The 16,384-nt window shown below is 49.6% G+C and overlaps 7 protein-coding genes across 7 annotated transcripts; 4 read left to right on the forward strand and 3 right to left on the reverse strand.

Moving 5' to 3' along the window:
- Positions 1–368: 368 nt before the first annotated feature.
- Positions 369–1,992, forward strand: TRUGW13939_08392 (uncharacterized protein; the record flags this gene model as incomplete). The annotated part of the gene is made up of 10 exons (XM_035491526.1): positions 369–415; positions 476–563; positions 626–639; positions 729–810; positions 930–1,010; positions 1,063–1,186; positions 1,246–1,310; positions 1,374–1,502; positions 1,559–1,674; positions 1,746–1,992. 10 exons carry the CDS (start codon positions 369–371, stop codon positions 1,990–1,992), a joined length of 993 nt encoding a protein of 330 aa, XP_035347419.1.
- Positions 1,993–2,338: 346 nt separating this feature from the next.
- Positions 2,339–4,822, reverse strand: TRUGW13939_08393 (uncharacterized protein; the record flags this gene model as incomplete). Its single annotated transcript, XM_035491527.1, has 1 exon — positions 2,339–4,822. The coding sequence occupies one exon, from the start codon at positions 4,820–4,822 to the stop codon at positions 2,339–2,341; it is 2,484 nt and encodes an 827-aa protein (XP_035347420.1).
- Positions 4,823–5,220: 398 nt separating this feature from the next.
- Positions 5,221–5,851, forward strand: TRUGW13939_08394 (uncharacterized protein; the record flags this gene model as incomplete). Its single annotated transcript, XM_035491528.1, has 4 exons — positions 5,221–5,229; positions 5,298–5,311; positions 5,375–5,400; positions 5,490–5,851. 4 exons carry the CDS (start codon positions 5,221–5,223, stop codon positions 5,849–5,851), a joined length of 411 nt encoding a protein of 136 aa, XP_035347421.1.
- Positions 5,852–7,536: 1,685 nt separating this feature from the next.
- TRUGW13939_08395 (uncharacterized protein) lies at positions 7,537–9,202 on the forward strand (the record flags this gene model as incomplete). The annotated part of the gene is made up of 2 exons (XM_035491529.1): positions 7,537–7,686; positions 7,766–9,202. The coding sequence occupies 2 exons, from the start codon at positions 7,537–7,539 to the stop codon at positions 9,200–9,202; spliced, it is 1,587 nt and encodes a 528-aa protein (XP_035347422.1).
- Positions 9,203–9,383: 181 nt separating this feature from the next.
- On the reverse strand, positions 9,384–10,014 carry TRUGW13939_08396 (uncharacterized protein; the record flags this gene model as incomplete). Its single annotated transcript, XM_035491530.1, has 2 exons — positions 9,384–9,428; positions 9,493–10,014. The coding sequence occupies 2 exons, from the start codon at positions 10,012–10,014 to the stop codon at positions 9,384–9,386; spliced, it is 567 nt and encodes a 188-aa protein (XP_035347423.1).
- A 979-nt stretch (positions 10,015–10,993) lies between these two features.
- On the reverse strand, positions 10,994–13,625 carry TRUGW13939_08397 (uncharacterized protein; the record flags this gene model as incomplete). Its single annotated transcript, XM_035491531.1, has 3 exons — positions 10,994–12,836; positions 12,895–13,501; positions 13,556–13,625. 3 exons carry the CDS (start codon positions 13,623–13,625, stop codon positions 10,994–10,996), a joined length of 2,520 nt encoding a protein of 839 aa, XP_035347424.1.
- A 446-nt stretch (positions 13,626–14,071) lies between these two features.
- TRUGW13939_08398 (uncharacterized protein) lies at positions 14,072–15,598 on the forward strand (the record flags this gene model as incomplete). The annotated part of the gene is made up of 3 exons (XM_035491532.1): positions 14,072–14,320; positions 14,838–15,139; positions 15,184–15,598. 3 exons carry the CDS (start codon positions 14,072–14,074, stop codon positions 15,596–15,598), a joined length of 966 nt encoding a protein of 321 aa, XP_035347425.1.
- Between the last annotated feature and the right edge of the window lie 786 nt (positions 15,599–16,384).

Here is a 16,384-nt window from a genome sequence, read left to right on the forward strand (position 1 = left end):
GTCATCACCCGCTTGGGCGAATAATCGGAGCAAGTCCGATCGGCGCTCAGACCGGTATGTACTATGTACGCAGTATTATTACCATGTAACGAGAACGCAGACAGAAGAACTATAGCACTGCGGGGCATGCATCCCACGTTCGGAGGGGCGCCTTGGAGTAATACAGTACATGTATCATGGCAACTAATACTGCGTTGCTAAGGCGTGCGCTCTGCGCAGGGCACTCATGACTGCGGGGCTGGCTCCCGATATATTATTTGAGTCTCCCCCTCCCACGCGCCTTCTCTTTGTTCTTTCCTGCATCTTCTCTCTCTCCATCGTCCATAATTCATATTCACATCAGACAATTCCCTGCTACAAGATCCAAAATGTCTCTCGGAACGACCGCAAAACTCAACACTGGTGCCGAAATCCCGTAAGTCACTCTCTGCGCACGCCAAAAAAAGATTGCGACCCGTTACTCAACTCGTTATAGTGTCCGAGGATACGGTACCTGGCAGGCTGCCCCAGGAGAAGTCGGCGAGGGCGTTTACCTGGCATTGAAGGCTGGCTATCGTCACTTGGTGAGTGTCTCTCTTTGCTGCGCTGTAACTGTTTTGGTTTTATACTGACTGGTTGTCATTAGGATCTTGCCAAGATGTAGGCACACACCTTTTGAACCCCCAAGCGGGTGGTGGAAGAGGAAAAAAAAAGAAGACAGAAAATGCTAACAATTCTGTGAAAACCAGCTACGAGAACCAGGTCGAGGTTGGCCAGGGTATCGCCAGAGCCTTCAAGGAGTTCGGCATTAAGCGCGAAGATGTCTTCATTGTAAGTTGCAAGAACACCGGAAGATAAACAGGGGCTGACAACCGTTGGGGATAGACTTCGAAGCTGTGGTGCAGGTATGTTATGATGATGTTGATTTCGCCCAGGAACCAAGTTAACAGAAGAAAAGTCAATTCCACCCCGACGACGTCGAGGCTGCCTTGGACGACACCCTGAAGGAGCTCGGTCTGACCTACCTTGATGTGAGCTTTCTTTTTCCTGCCTTGCGTGTTCCGGTTGATTGACGTTCGTTAGCTTTACCTCATCCACTGGCCCTCCGCCTTCAAGTCGAAGAGGGATATCCTCAAACTTTTCCCCCTTCAAGCCGACGGCCTGGTGGACATTGATGACGACATTTCCATTATTGACACCTGGAAAGGTATGTTACTATTAAGAATAGCATTGGCCGATCTGGTTACTGATGCAGGTTTCTCTTAGCCGTGACCAAACTCCCCAAGACCAAGACCCGTGCCGTTGGTGTGTCCAACTACTCCATTAAGCATGTACGTGTTTATCTCTCTCTTCCTATGGTAAAATGTCCATATCTAACAGATTCTTCCGTCCAGCTCGAGGCAATCATCAATGCCACCGGCGTCGTGCCCGCAGTCAACCAGATTGAGCGTCACCCATACCTCCTCAACCCTCCTCTGATCGACTACGCCAAGCAGAAGGGCATTCACATCACCGCTTACTCGGTATTTACTCCTCTGATGCAGATTTACATGCACACACCATGCTGACAAACATCTAGGGCTTTGGAAACAACTCGGTCGGCGTGCCTCTGGTCATCACCCGCCCTGAGGTCAAGGAGGCCGCCGAGAGCGCCTCTAAGCGCACTGGCAAGACCGTCACCCCCGCACAAGCTGCGTAAGTTGGAACCCTCGCTAAAATATAAAATAAACACGTAACAAAAACCTAACATCCCATTTTCTATACAGCCTTGCCTGGGCCCAGGTTGGCGGCCACAGCGTCATCCCCAAGTCCGTTACCGCATCGCGCATTGTCGAGAACTTCACCGACGTCGAGCTCTCCCCCGAAGAGATCGCCAAGATCGATGCTATCGGTAGCGAAAACAAGCGATTCAACATTCCAGCTGTTGTCAACTCGCCTCGCTGGCCTATTAACATCTTCGACACTCCTGAAGAGCAGGACCCTGCTCTGCACCAAGTCAACATTGGTGCCTAGATGTGGTTTTCTTTTTGAGTGTCTCGGTTGAATGAATGTCATAAATGTGGTGTAAAAGAATATAAGGAGGGCTTTTTTGAGATGTCTATAATGAAAATACAAGTCTCACTCAAGCCAGTCAATGCATAGACAATCATAGATTACATTCCATGGATTGACTATCGAAGAAAGTTAACTAGGGAATTTTCAAAATCAATTTGATTGATGGTGTATATTGATATCATCAATTGATGGTTAGATTATAAAACATGAATGCAACGCCCAAACGCCCGCTTAATATGTTGTGTTAAGAATGCATGAGACAGAACTAAATATCGGTTTGTCGTGCTCTGCTCTTAAAGTGTGTTCACGTCATGTCCTTCATAGCGTCCTTTCGTCTCTGCTGATCCCGAGCAATCTTCTTGAACAACGGATGATGCTGCGCCTTGTCCTTGAGTTGCTTATTGCGGGACTTGTTATACTCCACATAAGCCATATCTTCGCCGCCAGCAAGACCACTGAGCGTCGCAGCGCTGCGCTTGACGGCTGCCTTTTTCCCCCTTGCGACTCGTTGGCCACCAGATCGCTCACTGAAGAGGTCGTCCGTGACCAGCTCGACCTCGGCCGACGTTTCGTTCTGGAGCATCACTTCCTGAAGGAGTTCACGCCGTTCAGCCGGGGTAGCATACGCGAGGCCATCGAGATTTTCAATTCCTTGTAAATGTGTGATGACCTTGAAAGCGTAACCTTGGTCAACGAGGAAGGCTTGCCGTTTGGAGGAGTAAAACATCTCGTCAGTGTCCTTTGAAACGAGAGAGTAGAAAAACGCATTGAAGCCTTCATCGTTACGACGCTTGGCTCGCAAGATACGACCTAAGCGTTGTGCTTCCTGTCGACGAGAACCGTAGTGCGAAGAAATCTGGATGAGGCAGGTGGCTTCGGGAAGATCGAGAGACGTGTCTCCAATTTTGGACAGGAAAATGGTGTTGACTTGCTCGTTATGCTGAAAGTTTTCCAAAATACGCATGCGTTCGTTCTGGGGGGTGCCACCGTAAATGTAAGCCTTACCCAGTTTCAAAGCGTACCGCTCTAGAGCGTAGACATTATCGGAGAAAACGATGATTTTATCGCCTCTTTTCTCGTGGTAGTCAATTAGGAACTGGCAAGCCTGGAATTTTCGCGGGTTCATAATGTATAGCAATGCTGCTTTTCGTGACTTTTCCCGCATGTATTCCGAGTAAAATTCGGTCGTCATTGGGCACCACACCTCGGCACATTGGACCTTGGCAATATGGCCCTGCTCGGCCAGTTCCATCCAGTTGGCTTCGTACAGCTTGGGGCCGATCAAAAAGTTCAAATCCTTGATCTTGTCGTCTTCTCGAAGAAGTGTTGCAGTTAAACCTAGTTTGGTTTGACAAGCAATGGTGGACGTGACCTTTCGGAACATCGATGCTGGCACGACGTGCACTTCGTCCAATATCATCAGTCCCCATTCTCGTTGTGTCAACCAATCCATCATCTTTTGGGCATCGTATGATCGGGCCCTCGTTTGAGAAACCATGGAATAGGTCGACACAATGATACCGGTCGATCGCTTGAACTTTTCTTTATTGTCAGATGTGAAAATGGCAATATCGCTGGGGTCGATATTTGACCATCGAATAAACTCGTTTCGCCACTGGACGACCGACATGGAGCTAGTACACAGGACTATAATTCCCTTCTTGATTGTGCAAGCGGCCGTTATACCGACGAGTGTTTTCCCCGCACCACAGGGCAAAACGATAATTCCACTTTTAGCACGACCATTACCAAACATCTTACTTAGACTCTTCTCTTGATAACTTCGGATTTGAGCGTTCGGCTTTAAATCGATATCAAGCGTAGGGTTGTCTTTGTCGTTTCGAAAGTCATACTCTTCGAGGGCTGGACAACCCATTGCTTGACACCTGGCCTTGACAGATTCAACAGCGTCATTAGGAATCTGAAAGCTATGAACCTGTGCTTGGTCGTCATCATCATCCTCATCTCGAATAGTCGCCAAGAAATCGTCCTCTTTGGGAGCCTCTGCTGTCGTGCCATTCGCAGCACCCTGGTCCCCCGAATTCTGATTCGCCTGTTTCACACCAGCAGCATCTTTGGTACCCGGAATGACAAGTCCAGCCATCTTCGGCGCCGCCTGTTGAGTAATACCCTCGGAGCCTTGGACACGCTGGGTGCCAATAACGTCATCCTGGAGAAGCATCTGCAGCATTCCTGGGTCTGTGCTTTCGACAAAATATTTGTTATTGTTGAGAACTAGTTTGATTTTGCCGTACGACTTGGTGAAGTTGACGATGAAAGATTGAATAGCATCAGGAAGAGGAGTCTTGGAAAGACGGTCGAGGAAATGAATGATATCCTTGGGCTCCAGGCCAACAGAAACGGCAGCGTACAGACTGTTTCCAGTCAACCTGTATTCGTGCAAGTGGACGGGCCTGGATAGCGGCTCGGCAATAGTCGTCAAAAAGTCGGCAGCCTGAGACGCAAGTGGAGAGAAACTCTCCAGGGTGATGGTGCCTTTGAGAGGCTCGATCCACAGAGGCCGGTTGGCGTGGTCCGGTTTCAGAGGCAACGACGAGAAGTCCTTGTAGCCATAGTGAGGATCAAACCCTTCGCCGGCGCCCTTTTGTGTCCTGCTGAACGATTCCAGGGAAAACTTCTCGACCAGCTCTTGTGTCTTCTCTACCTTCTCATCGTACTCGGAATACTCGTCGCTGCTGCCAACGTCTTGCGGTGTATTGGGAACAGGTGTCGCTCGTTTCGAGGCCCGAGTCGAGCCGTGTTCGGTCGCCTTGCGTTTGTGTGCCATGGTATCAATCAAGAAGACGGCGAGTGGCAAACGAGTGCTGCAAAAGGTGGACAAAGATAACGTGAGACGAGAGACTGGCAACTAAGACGGCAACTCTTTTAATAAAGACAGTCCAACAGTCAGATACCAGCGCCCTCCCAAGAGCGGCGACGACTTATTAAACAACGGTGAGAGGGGAGAAGGAACGGTAGAGCGGAGGTTGAAGTGATATCTAAGAGACCCGCATGGTAAGGCTAGGCAGAACTTGGAGGCTGCCGCTGAGCGCCCGGAAGCGGGCTAGCATGCGCTAGCCTGCCTCGGCCTAGTGCGCCCTCCGTTTTCGAGTCCTTCCGGACAACGTCATTTTGTGTTCTTGCAACAGCTCTCTCTGTTATCGATTGATCCTTCGCTCGGACACCATGAACACGGTAAGATTGCTAGAAGAGTGACCCGAACCTCATACCCGATGGCTAATGTAACATGCAATTGTTGACAGATCAGATCTACCTGGTATGACAGACATCCACCCGCTACTGCTGCGATTTAGCGCAACTGACGTTTTGGCAACTTAAGGATTGGATGGGGAACGCTTTGTGTGGGTAGGTTTTACAGCAGTTCATATTTTCCGATTGATATACGAGCTTTCCAGTTCCTGCGCTTCTTGATTGCCAATTCTAACTATGACTAGCCGGTGGTGGCGCGTATTACTTTGCGAAAAGAGCCATCAATGCCGACCGCACTACCCGATTTGAAGCCGAAGGAAGACGCAAGGCCGAGCTAGCAGCCAAGGAACAAGAACATCTTCGGCAGCAGACTGCGTCGAAACCATCCAACGGAGCACCCAAACCCACAGACGACCCATCACTCCGCCGTGCAAACGCCGCTTCTTGGGCGGGCAAGGATAATGCGGCCTCGCCGAGTGCTGAAGCTAGCAATGACCCGGCTCCGACCCGGCATGAACCCGAGACGGACGAGGAGAGACTGTTGGAAAAGTCAAAGTACGAAGCCACCCAGACGTTCCGACCTCCACGCGGAAATCGGTTTAGCTAGGAATTTACAATCTTGAGGGGGTTGTGTGTATGTATATATTTGTAAGAAAATTTCCTTAATGTTTTCTAATTGGCGCAACCGATATCTACCATAAAAGAGTGGCCCCTTCATTAGGGATTTAATAATATATTAACCATGCAGTGGAAAAAATAAAGAAAGGATGGATTTCTTTGCGTAGTGATATCAATAACTAGGAAATCAAAAAGAATGACGCCTGGAAGTAAACTCCGTGAACTCTAGATCCAAATAAACATGCGGACTCGTGCTGCGGGTGGGGAATTGAACGAGGAGACATTGGTGTTGGTTTATATTGCAGCGAATGTCAGCGCATTTGGATGATGTGCTTTGGGCGCCCATTCCGTTGGCCGAGTCCTTGCGCTGGAAATGCAGCAAATGCAATGGGGGTATCAATAATGGTTATAGCGAGGGCCATTGCAGAATGCAATGGCCAGGCTGAATAGGTTTATACAAAAATGCGGCGATCTATCGGGCATGAAAACAGAGCGGTGGGAGCGAGTGTGTTCTAGAAAACGAGTCAGATATATAACCTTTATTGTCTTGAATTTCCCGGCGCATACTTGTTGTGGTGAGGATATCCCAGATTCTTTTCTCGCGAACTCTCCAGTGCAGGAGGAACAAAGGGCAGCACGACCATAGAGACCAAGCACGAGGTAGTAACGAAGCGAGAAGTCCGGCTGTCTGTAGGTGGACGATGGGCAGAGAAATGGCGCACTGAGTTGCGGATGCCTTGAACTGCGATTGCGATAGCCATGTTGCAAAGACCGTAGGAAACTATATATTGGAGTCTAGAAGAAGTGAGTTGTGGCTCGACATAAAGTGGTTTGCAGCGAACGAGAAAAATCAATACACAGAAAGGGGATCCAGCCCCTTCATAAAGGCCATCGATGGACGCATGACCACGCGATCAACAATGAGCAGAGTGTCAGGAGGGATGTGGAGATGTGCGGGGCCGAACGAAGACCGAGTTGGCAAACCGACCTGATTCTCTAGGTATCCAGCACTTGCAGGAGTTGATTATGCGCAGCGCAGAACGAGGCACGACGCAGTCAGCCAGAATAATTCGGAGAAAGCGACAGGCAGCGAGAAAGGACCCTGGAGGAAGCGCAACTACGTATTTATTTAATGGAGGCTGCGGCGTTCAGCAGTTAAATATAGAACGATCGGGGCCGCCAGGCACCACCCGCCCAATCAGCGCTGCGGCATTAGCAATCATCGACTGAGTCAGACATTCCTGACTGCTCGAATCACGCCACAAAGCTTACGATTGCATAGTGCAACGTAGTAACAATTTGTTTTCGGGGCCGACCCAAGGCCGCGACATCGACTGCCTCGATCTGACATTGGTGCGAGATCGCAGAGACTTTGGATTCTAATACTATATTACATCATGTATTACAGTTACATAGTAGGTAGTTTCTTGGAAGAATAATAAACAACGTACTCTGTACGTACGAAAGTGTAGAGTACTACGTAACTAGTAGGTAAGTAGTAGTAACTAGAGTCTAGAGAACAAAGAGTAATTGCTGCCTTACGCCTTAGGCACAAGGAATCACGTGCGTTCCGCCCAGCTTCCCCACATGCTCCATCACAGCTTCCGCTTCCGCTTCCGGCTCCAAATAATCTGACATCAAACAGCAACAGAGTACAGAGTATAGAGTATAGAGATGGCTGCTCACCAGCTCGCCATCGCCAAGGCGTCTTTCTCTGCTGCCCTGCTGCGCCCGGATCCCTCTACAGTGCCGCGCGACGACATCTCGACCTTCCATGCCTTACTCGACAAGGCTCTGTCGCATTGTTCGCGAACCAACGTCCAGGTCTGATCCGTTGCTGTCCTTTGGTACCTGTCGTCGAGACGTGAATACTAAATTTTTTCTGCATATTTCTGGTGATTAGACTTGCAAGGAATGGCTTCTCCACTATGTTGTTTCCTCGTCAAACAGAGCAAATGTGCTGGGCAAATATCTGACTGCTTTGTCGGAATCGTCCAAGCCGGCCTCCCTTGAGGATGCCCACACCCAGACCGACAGCCGAAAACTGTCTGGGAAACGGACCAGGCTCCACATCTTGTACTTGCTGAACGACGTCTTCCACCATACCAAGTATCATACCAATGGCGGGCCCGGCGCCTTTGTCACTTTTAGTAGCGCGCTGCAACCCCATGTGGTCGAATTGCTCGGCTTTGCCGCATCATACGATCGCAAGAAGAACCCTAAGCACTACCGAAGACTAGACCAGCTATTGGGGGTGTGGTCTGATCACGGATACTATAACACCGACTATATCAACAAGCTACGAGAGGCGGTCAACAATTCGGAATCGGTAGACGCAATCAAGGCATCAGTCGGTCTTGTGGATGACGCAGCCAATATGCAGTCGAAAAACACCCGGAGAGACGCACCCTATATGATGCCACCTACCCACGGAGATATATCCACGCCCTATTATGACCTGCCAGCTGGCAATTTCGTCCCGCACATCATCCCAGACTCCACAGCTCCCATCAGGCCCGACATCGTCAAGCCACTCCAATTCGTCCCTGGTCCGCCAGACCAAAAGCTCGTTGGCGCGCTGAAAAGATTTTTTAACGATGTCGACCGCATATATGGCTCCGCCGACTTTGAACTTGGCGAAAACACCGAGATCGACATCAATGAACTGGGGCAGGCGATTGTTCGGGATGAGAAAAGCGGAGACATTGTCGACGGGGATACATACTACGGATGGTCCCGAGACTTCTGCGTGCAGATGAAGAAGCGAAAGGAAAAGCACCTTACCCGAAGCCGCAGTCGGAGTGACAGCCGCGGGGCGGACGATCGTCGCAGGCGTCGTTATTCAGACAGCAATTCTAGTGGATATAGCAGACGTGGTGATCGAATGCCACGCTCACGTTCTCGGTCTCGTTCCCGGGACCGTCGACGGCATTCGAGACCAAGATCGCGATCACGGTCTGATTCATATTCCCCAAGACCTGCCACGCCGCCTTCATCATTTCCCAATCCGCATCATGGCCATCGCCAACATCAACCTCCTCCACCACCACCACCACCACCTCCTCCCCACTCGAATCCTCCTCATCAGAACCATGCTGGATTCCCGCCGGCTTTCAATGGAAACATGCCTCCCCAGAATTATAACGGCGGATGGTCTCAAGGCGGCCCACCTCCGCCCCCCTTTACTCAGGGTGGCCAAATGTTTGTGCCGCCAGGCGTGCCAGCTTTTCCGCCGCCTTATCAACCGGGCAACAGACAACAGCTGCCCCCAGGCTCATTCCCTCCCCCGTGGCAGGGTGGTCACCAAGGAGGTTACAATCAAGGAGGGGGGTGGTCATAACTGTATTATAGTATTCCATAGCGGTTGCAATATGTAAATTATCAGACTAATATAACTTGCCTGAAAAGATATGTACATTGATATATTAGATTATTAAAATAGTTATCCCATGTCGACTTCTAAACTCCGAAAACGCTGGCTTTTCAAAACAATGGCACTGGAAGCACATATAAAAAATTCCTTACAAAAGTGGAACACAGCTGATATAATCAGAGTCAAAGCCAAGCTGTATAGTAACGTTAGCAACCTTTGGACCGAAAATTCTCCCTAAGACGGTAAAAATAACTTACAATTGTTTCCTCGATGCAACAACTAGGCACACTCTCACACACGCCATCCTCGGCGAGATCAGTGCAGCTAAGGCCCGTGGTGCTACTGTCCAGGGCATCACCAATGATATTATCCAGGCTATCACCAATGATATTATCCAGGTCCAGAATCGGGAGGATATCATTGACGATGTTTAGCAGGCTGTTCGACACTTGATTGAGACTTGTGCAGCATTTTTTCACTGCATTTGTAGGGCATGTGTTTGAGGTGCTTGAGGACGTGTCCTGCTCGGACTCTGATGTGCTTGGTGTTGGTGTTGGTGATGACGATGGCGTAGTGGTCGACGATTGTAGAGGGTTGACGATCGAGATGACCGGTGTAGGCACGACGATTGTTGACCAGTTTGGAATTGTAATGACTATCGACGAAGAAGGGAAGATTTCGATTGTGTCCAGAAGCAATGACGTGGATGTAGTTGGGGTTGGCAAGGAAATGGGAGATGAGTTTGAAGGAGAAGTAGTAGTCTGGGAAATAGGCTTCATGGTTCCTCCTTGCGCATTGGGCCTCCTAATCGGCATCAACGTCTGCGTTGGCACAACAGTCACCGTTTTGATACTAGTCACAGTAGCAGCGGCAGTAGCAGTAGCACCAGCAGCAGCAGAAGTGGTATCGGACGCAGATGTCGGCCAACCGCCTTCTATGGGTAAATGCGGTAAGTGAGCACTGAGTTCCGCTGCACCTTGCCTAGACTCTATGGTAGCGGAGCGCTGATTCAGGCCATGGGGGACTGCATGAGCAACAAAAAAAGACGGAGCAGAGAGAACGATTGCCAGAGCGATGGCGAGTGGTGTAGGATTGGTTTGCATTTTGAATACGTATTGCCCTTTCTGGAAGTTTTCAAAATAGGGTTAATAAAGAAATATCGGAGGAAAGGGGTTGGCACTGCTGATCACCGTTAAACCTTGCTTGACTTGATGATAACTTTATTTCATTTTCTGATTAGAGAGGGATAATCGGTCCATAAATAATAAAATTAATCATCACAGGCTCCCAGGGAGGACATCTCCCAGCCTCTGTATTAAAAAGGCGCTGGCGAAGAAAAATTGCCTATTTGGGTATAAACGACTACGGATTAGGGCACCAGCCTCCGGTAGGCCTTGTGGTGTTGGTGGAGAAAATTGGAGTATTCCTTCGAAATAGCAGGTAAGTAGACGGAAACAGAGTGCTCTAAAGACCAGCCTCTGGATTTTTTCTTCCAGCTTCTTCGTGGTGGCTATTTTTCTACAGTTCTTGCCCGATCGGGAATCTGAGGAATGCTACCAGCCCCTGGGTTAGCATTTTAGCCAATAAATCACATTCTAGACGGCATAAGCCTGGCATATTTCAAGTGCATGTCCGTTGTTTATTGGTCTGTCATCCACATGGTTTGCATTCCACACTAAATAGCATTCCAAACTAGAAACCCCTTGGAAACCACACTACGTAGCACAGAAAAATCCCGACTCAATTCAACCAGTCTAACTATAGACCCAGCCAATAACGTGTATTCTCAACTTCAAACGTGGCAGACAGTGTATCTTCTCCAGTACCAGTGATGAGAATCGTGTACTCGCCCTTGACGGATGCCCAAGACTGCCGGATCTCATCCCAGAAGCTAGTGGCCAGTTTCTTCTCCACAGTTATTTGGACATCTTGATTCTCTCCCGGCTGCAGAAAGACTTTAGTGAACCCCTTCAATTCGCGCACTGGTCGTTTGATGCCTGTGGTGACTGGGGGCTTGACCCAGAGCTGTACAACTTCAGCTCCCGCGGTCTTTCCGGTGTTTGCAACGGTTATCGTTGCTGTAATAGTCTCGCCATCAGCCAAAGTGGACTTCTCCGGAGCTACCTCCAGAGACACGATGGTTCGTGAGAAGGTAGTATACGAAAGTCCGTAGCCGAAAGGAAACAAAGGCTGCAACTCCGTTTTTTCGTAGTAGCGGTATCCGACATAGATATCTTCTCCATATAACACGCGGCCTCTTTCAGAGCCAAAGTTAATATATGATGGATTATCCTGTAGGCGAACTGGGAAGCTCAGAGACAGCTTTCCAGAAGGATTAACATCGCCGTACAGGACATCGGCAATACCGTTGCCAAGCTCGTTTCCTCCAAACCACGCCTGGGCGAGAACATTGGCTTTGTGGGCCCAGGGCATGGTGACAGGGGTTCCGCTTTGGATCACAACGGCAGCGTTAGGGTTAGCATCGAGCACGCGAGAGATCAACTCGTCTGTCCCCGGCGGCAGATCCATGTGCTCCCGGTCATATCCCTCGGTTTCCCATTCTCCGTTGAGGCCGGCCACGATGAGAACTTGCTCGGTCTTGGAAGCGAGATCTACAGCCTCTTGAATCGAGTCTTGCAGTTCACGGCGCTTACAAGCTCCGAATGCAAAGCCACCGGGCCCAAAGTCTACTACGCCTCGGTTTTCCAACTTGGAAGTCGGTCTAGTGCCGTACTCAAACCGAATTTGATATGAAACACCGGCCTTGAGTTCCTTCGAGCCCCGTTCCTCCACAGTCGCGCTTCCGAAAAAGGCAAATCCCTTCTTCTGCTTGGTGAAGTTATCAACGACGAGTTCACCATCAACAAACAGCTTTCCTGTGCCGATGACTGTGACGCCAAAGTCGTACAGGCCGTCCTCTTCTGGAGTGAAAATCCCTTCAATGTCGACATAGAACAAGTCTGACTTGACTTTGGGATTTTTGTAGTCGGCGAGAAAGGCAGTGGAGTTAACCAACGTCAAGTGATCTAAAACATCACCTTTCGTCTCACCTGGCGCTTCGTTGTAGACCTTGAAGTCAAAACCTTTCTTCCCAGAAGTTGTCTTAAGAAGAGGCCCAAGCGGAGGTAGTGATTGATGGGCATAAGCACCCTGGGCGAAGCTAACATCTGCCTGGCTTGCCTTGCTGATGCCTTCGAATGGGGTCACCGCGTAATAAGCTAGCAGAGCAGCAGAACCACCGCCGCAGTACGTGGAAACCTTGCTATTGGGCCCAATTACTGCGACTGGTTTGTTTTTATCAAATGGCAGTACACTCTTGTTGTTGCGTAGGAGCACAATAGACTCTGCTGCTGCTCGACGGAGAAGCTTTTGGTCCTCGGGTCGGTTGAGTTCCTTTTCCTCGGCATCTTCTGGGATTCCTGACTTGTCGGCATAGTTGATTAGATCTAGCACATTTCGTACTCGTTCGTCCAGAACATGGTCGGGGACTTTTCTGGAGTTTACGGCATGTGCAAGAATGCTTCCACGCCAGCGGGTAGGGCCGGGCATTTCAAGGTCGAGCCCGGCAGTGATGGCGTCGGATGTGCTGTATGTGCCGAACCTGTGAATCGCATTAGCCTTGGACTGTCACATTTCGCACTTTTGGATGATGTATGTACCAATCGCTCATGATCAAACCTTTCCACTTCCATTCGTCGCGTAGTATATCCTCAAGAATGTTGCGGCTTTCGCTGACATGGGTACCATTGATCTTGTTGTAAGCGGTCATGAAACAGGCAGTTTTGCAGATTCTCAAGGCCAGTTGAAATGGGAGGAGGTATATCTCCCTGAGGGCTCTTGCAGTCACGATGGTGTCGACGGCCAGTCTCTCGTGTTCCTGGTCATTGCACACAAAGTGCTTGAGCGTAGCGCCGACTTTCTTGGACTGCACACCTTTGCAATAGTATCCAGCCAGTGTCCCGGACAAGACTCCATCTTCGGAGAATGACTCGAAGCCTCTGCCACCAAGAGGCGACCTCTGTATATTGATGGTGGGGCCGAGGAGAACGTGAGCACCCTTGGCTCTGGCTTCGTCGCCTAGGAGCTCTCCAATGCTCTCCAAGAGCTCAACGTTCCAGGTCGACCCTAGGGCAGTCGAGCATGGCAAGCATGCGGCAGGAACGCCGTTGAAGAAGCGAGTACCTCGGACTCCATTAGGGCCGTCAGAGCATCGAATTTCGGGGATGTTGAGGCGAGGAATGGGCACCGTGTGCCAGAAATCAGCACCTAGTCAATTTGTCAGGCTTCACAGTTAATTTGCAGAGAAACATGGGGGCAGACCAGCTGTAATGGCAACCTTTTCCGACAAATCAAGCTCCGAGAGCGTCTTCTCGACGTCAAGTTGGACCATGTTGCGATCTATATCTTCTGGTTTCAGTACTGGGGGGTAGGGTGGTTCAATGCTGGAATGAATTCCAGATCCAAACGAGAGCTAAAGATGTATCTATTCAATATTGAAGTTGTCGGACTCAGGAGATGGCATTTCTCGAGAGGGGCACAGCAGATGATGGTTGCATAAAGGCTAAAGCCGAAGTTTAGCCGGGCCCCGCAGTGTCCCTGTTGGCTCCGTTGTGATAGGCTGTGGAGTATACAAGTCAGCGATATATAAAGTGTTGGCATTAATCTAATCCATTATTAATTAATATTGACACAGAATACAAAACAAAAGAAAAAACAGACAAAGAAGACGACACGTACCGGATCGGAAGTATATTTATCCCGGAACACCGCCGCTATGGCTGCCTGTCCAGAGCTCTTTCCTGAAACAAAGTACTCATGATGGCGAGCACATCAAAAATGTTCCTCTACTCGCTGACACTTCAGCAACCTACAGTCATTACTCAGGCAATCGTGGGCCAGTTTTGCGGCACGACAGAACAGCAGATCATGTCGGCTTCGGGGTCGTGTCTGGCCATCCTGCGCCTAGACCCAAACTTGGGCAGAGTCGTGACAGTTCTCTCCCATCATATCTTCAGCATCATCCTGAACGGTGTTGGATGGGATCACAGGAGAGTTGACAGACACGCGATCCAAGTTCCTTGGCCCGTAAGCCGTCAGGTTGTTTCAAGTTACAATTTAGAAGCAAACATGCGTCCTAGCTCAAAGTTCAAGGCCTTGGGTAGGGTATATTAATCCACTTACATGGGGCTTTATAATGATACCTCTTAGCTACAACTACAAAGACTTGAAATGGGCATGGAACTTTAACAGTGAGCAGTGCGAGGAGAGTATAATTGGGATCCACGCCAACTACCTCCGGTAAAGTCCTTTACCCCAACCCTAATCTTCGAAATCCGTGTGAAGTTCAGATTGACAAGCTAATCAATCAACTAGGATCTTCTCCATCGAAAGTCTATGCAACAATTTGATTCAGCAGTCTATAACTCTAACATGTACCCCGCGACGACTTATCAAGCACCCTAATCTACCGTATTTCTATATTCTTGAATCTGAAAACAATACTTAAGCACCGGAGCTGCGTGCACAGTTGTTGGCAGAGTCAAACGTCAATGATGATTCGAAGGAGCTTCCGCTAAAGGTATTTGGCTACCACCACTGTTAGGGAAAATGGGCATCCTGCATAAGCATCGTTGATCCTGTTGGCGAAGAGCCCCGAGTCCTTCAAACGGTCGACCTAGAAGGCAACGAAGCCGCCATCAGCGCCACAGTAGCGTCCTTTACCAGCCAGGAAGGGGAAAGCTTCCTTGTCGTAGGCACTGGGAAGGATATGGTCACCAATCCAAGGCAATTTTCCGGGGGCTACCTCTACGTTTATCGATTTCATGACGGTGGGCAGAATTTAGAGATCATCCATAAGACTAGGGTTGAGGAACCACCACTGGCGATTCTGCCTTTTCAGGGCCAGTTAGTGGTTGGAATCGGCAAGACTCTGAGAATCTACGATCTAGGCTGAAACAATTACTTCGAAAAGGTCAATCTAACGTCGCACCACAGCTAATCGTGTCCGTACAAACCCAAGGCAGTCGGATCATCGTTGGCGACGTCCAACATGGCGTGACCATGGTTGCATACAAGCATAAGATCAATAAGTTCATCCCATTCGTCGATGATACGATTGCGAGGTGGACAACATCCATTACAATGGTCGACTACGACTCTATCGCGGGGGGCGACAAATTCGGGAATATCTGGATCGTACGTTGTCCCGATAAAACCAGCGCTGATGCTGATGAGCCTGGTTCTGAAACTTACTTGACCGCACGCGAGTACTTAAATGGCGCTCCAAACCGGCTTGAACTCATGGCACACTTCTTCACACAGGATATCCCGACAAGCATCTGCAAGGCCAGAGCCTGGTCGTAGGCGGGCAAGAGGTCCTTGTGTGGAGCGGGTTGCAGGGCACGATCGGCGCTCTCATTCAGTTCTCCTCGCGCGAGGATGTCGACTTCTTCCAAGCCCTCGAGGGGCAAATGCGTAGCGAAGATCCACCGCTTGCAGGCCGCGACCATCTTGTATACCGGGGTTACTACGCCCCGGTTAAGGGTGTGATAGACGGGGATCTGTGTGAGCGGTATTTATTGCTTCAGAATGACAAGAAACAAATGATAGCGGGGAAGCTCAATCGATCGGCGAGGGAAATAGAGCGGAGAATTTCCGTAAGTAACTCCTCTTACTCCTAAGATTAATTGATACCTCTAACCCGGTTAATACAGGTTGCACGAACACGATCCGCCTTTTAATCGTTATACGATAGACGTCATCAGTGAATGCAGAAAGACTTTCTAGATTGGTTGTACGGTGTACAAAATGAAAGAATGAGAAATACAAGCAAAACGAACATCCCGTCTCCACATATCATTTCATGCTGGGATCAACCTGCTAACCTGTCTTAGGGATAGGTTCTCAGAGCCTGGGCTCGCCGACGTCATCCCATGCGCTGGCTGGCGTATGACATAACTGGCCCCTTTCTCCCGACTCGGCCTCTTGACAGAGAAGAGATCATCGGATACAATGGATACGAGAGTTGTGCAATTGTGCATAGCTAGAACGACAAGAAAAGAGGATGATCGACATAACGGCAACACTAATCAAGCCTGGCTGGGTTATGGCGCTGGCTGGACCTGTCCTGTCCATCGCAGAAACGCCACC

Source organism: Talaromyces rugulosus, chromosome IV (assembly GCF_013368755.1).
Source record: "Talaromyces rugulosus chromosome IV, complete sequence".
NCBI classification, from domain to species: Eukaryota; Fungi; Ascomycota; class Eurotiomycetes; order Eurotiales; family Trichocomaceae; genus Talaromyces; species Talaromyces rugulosus.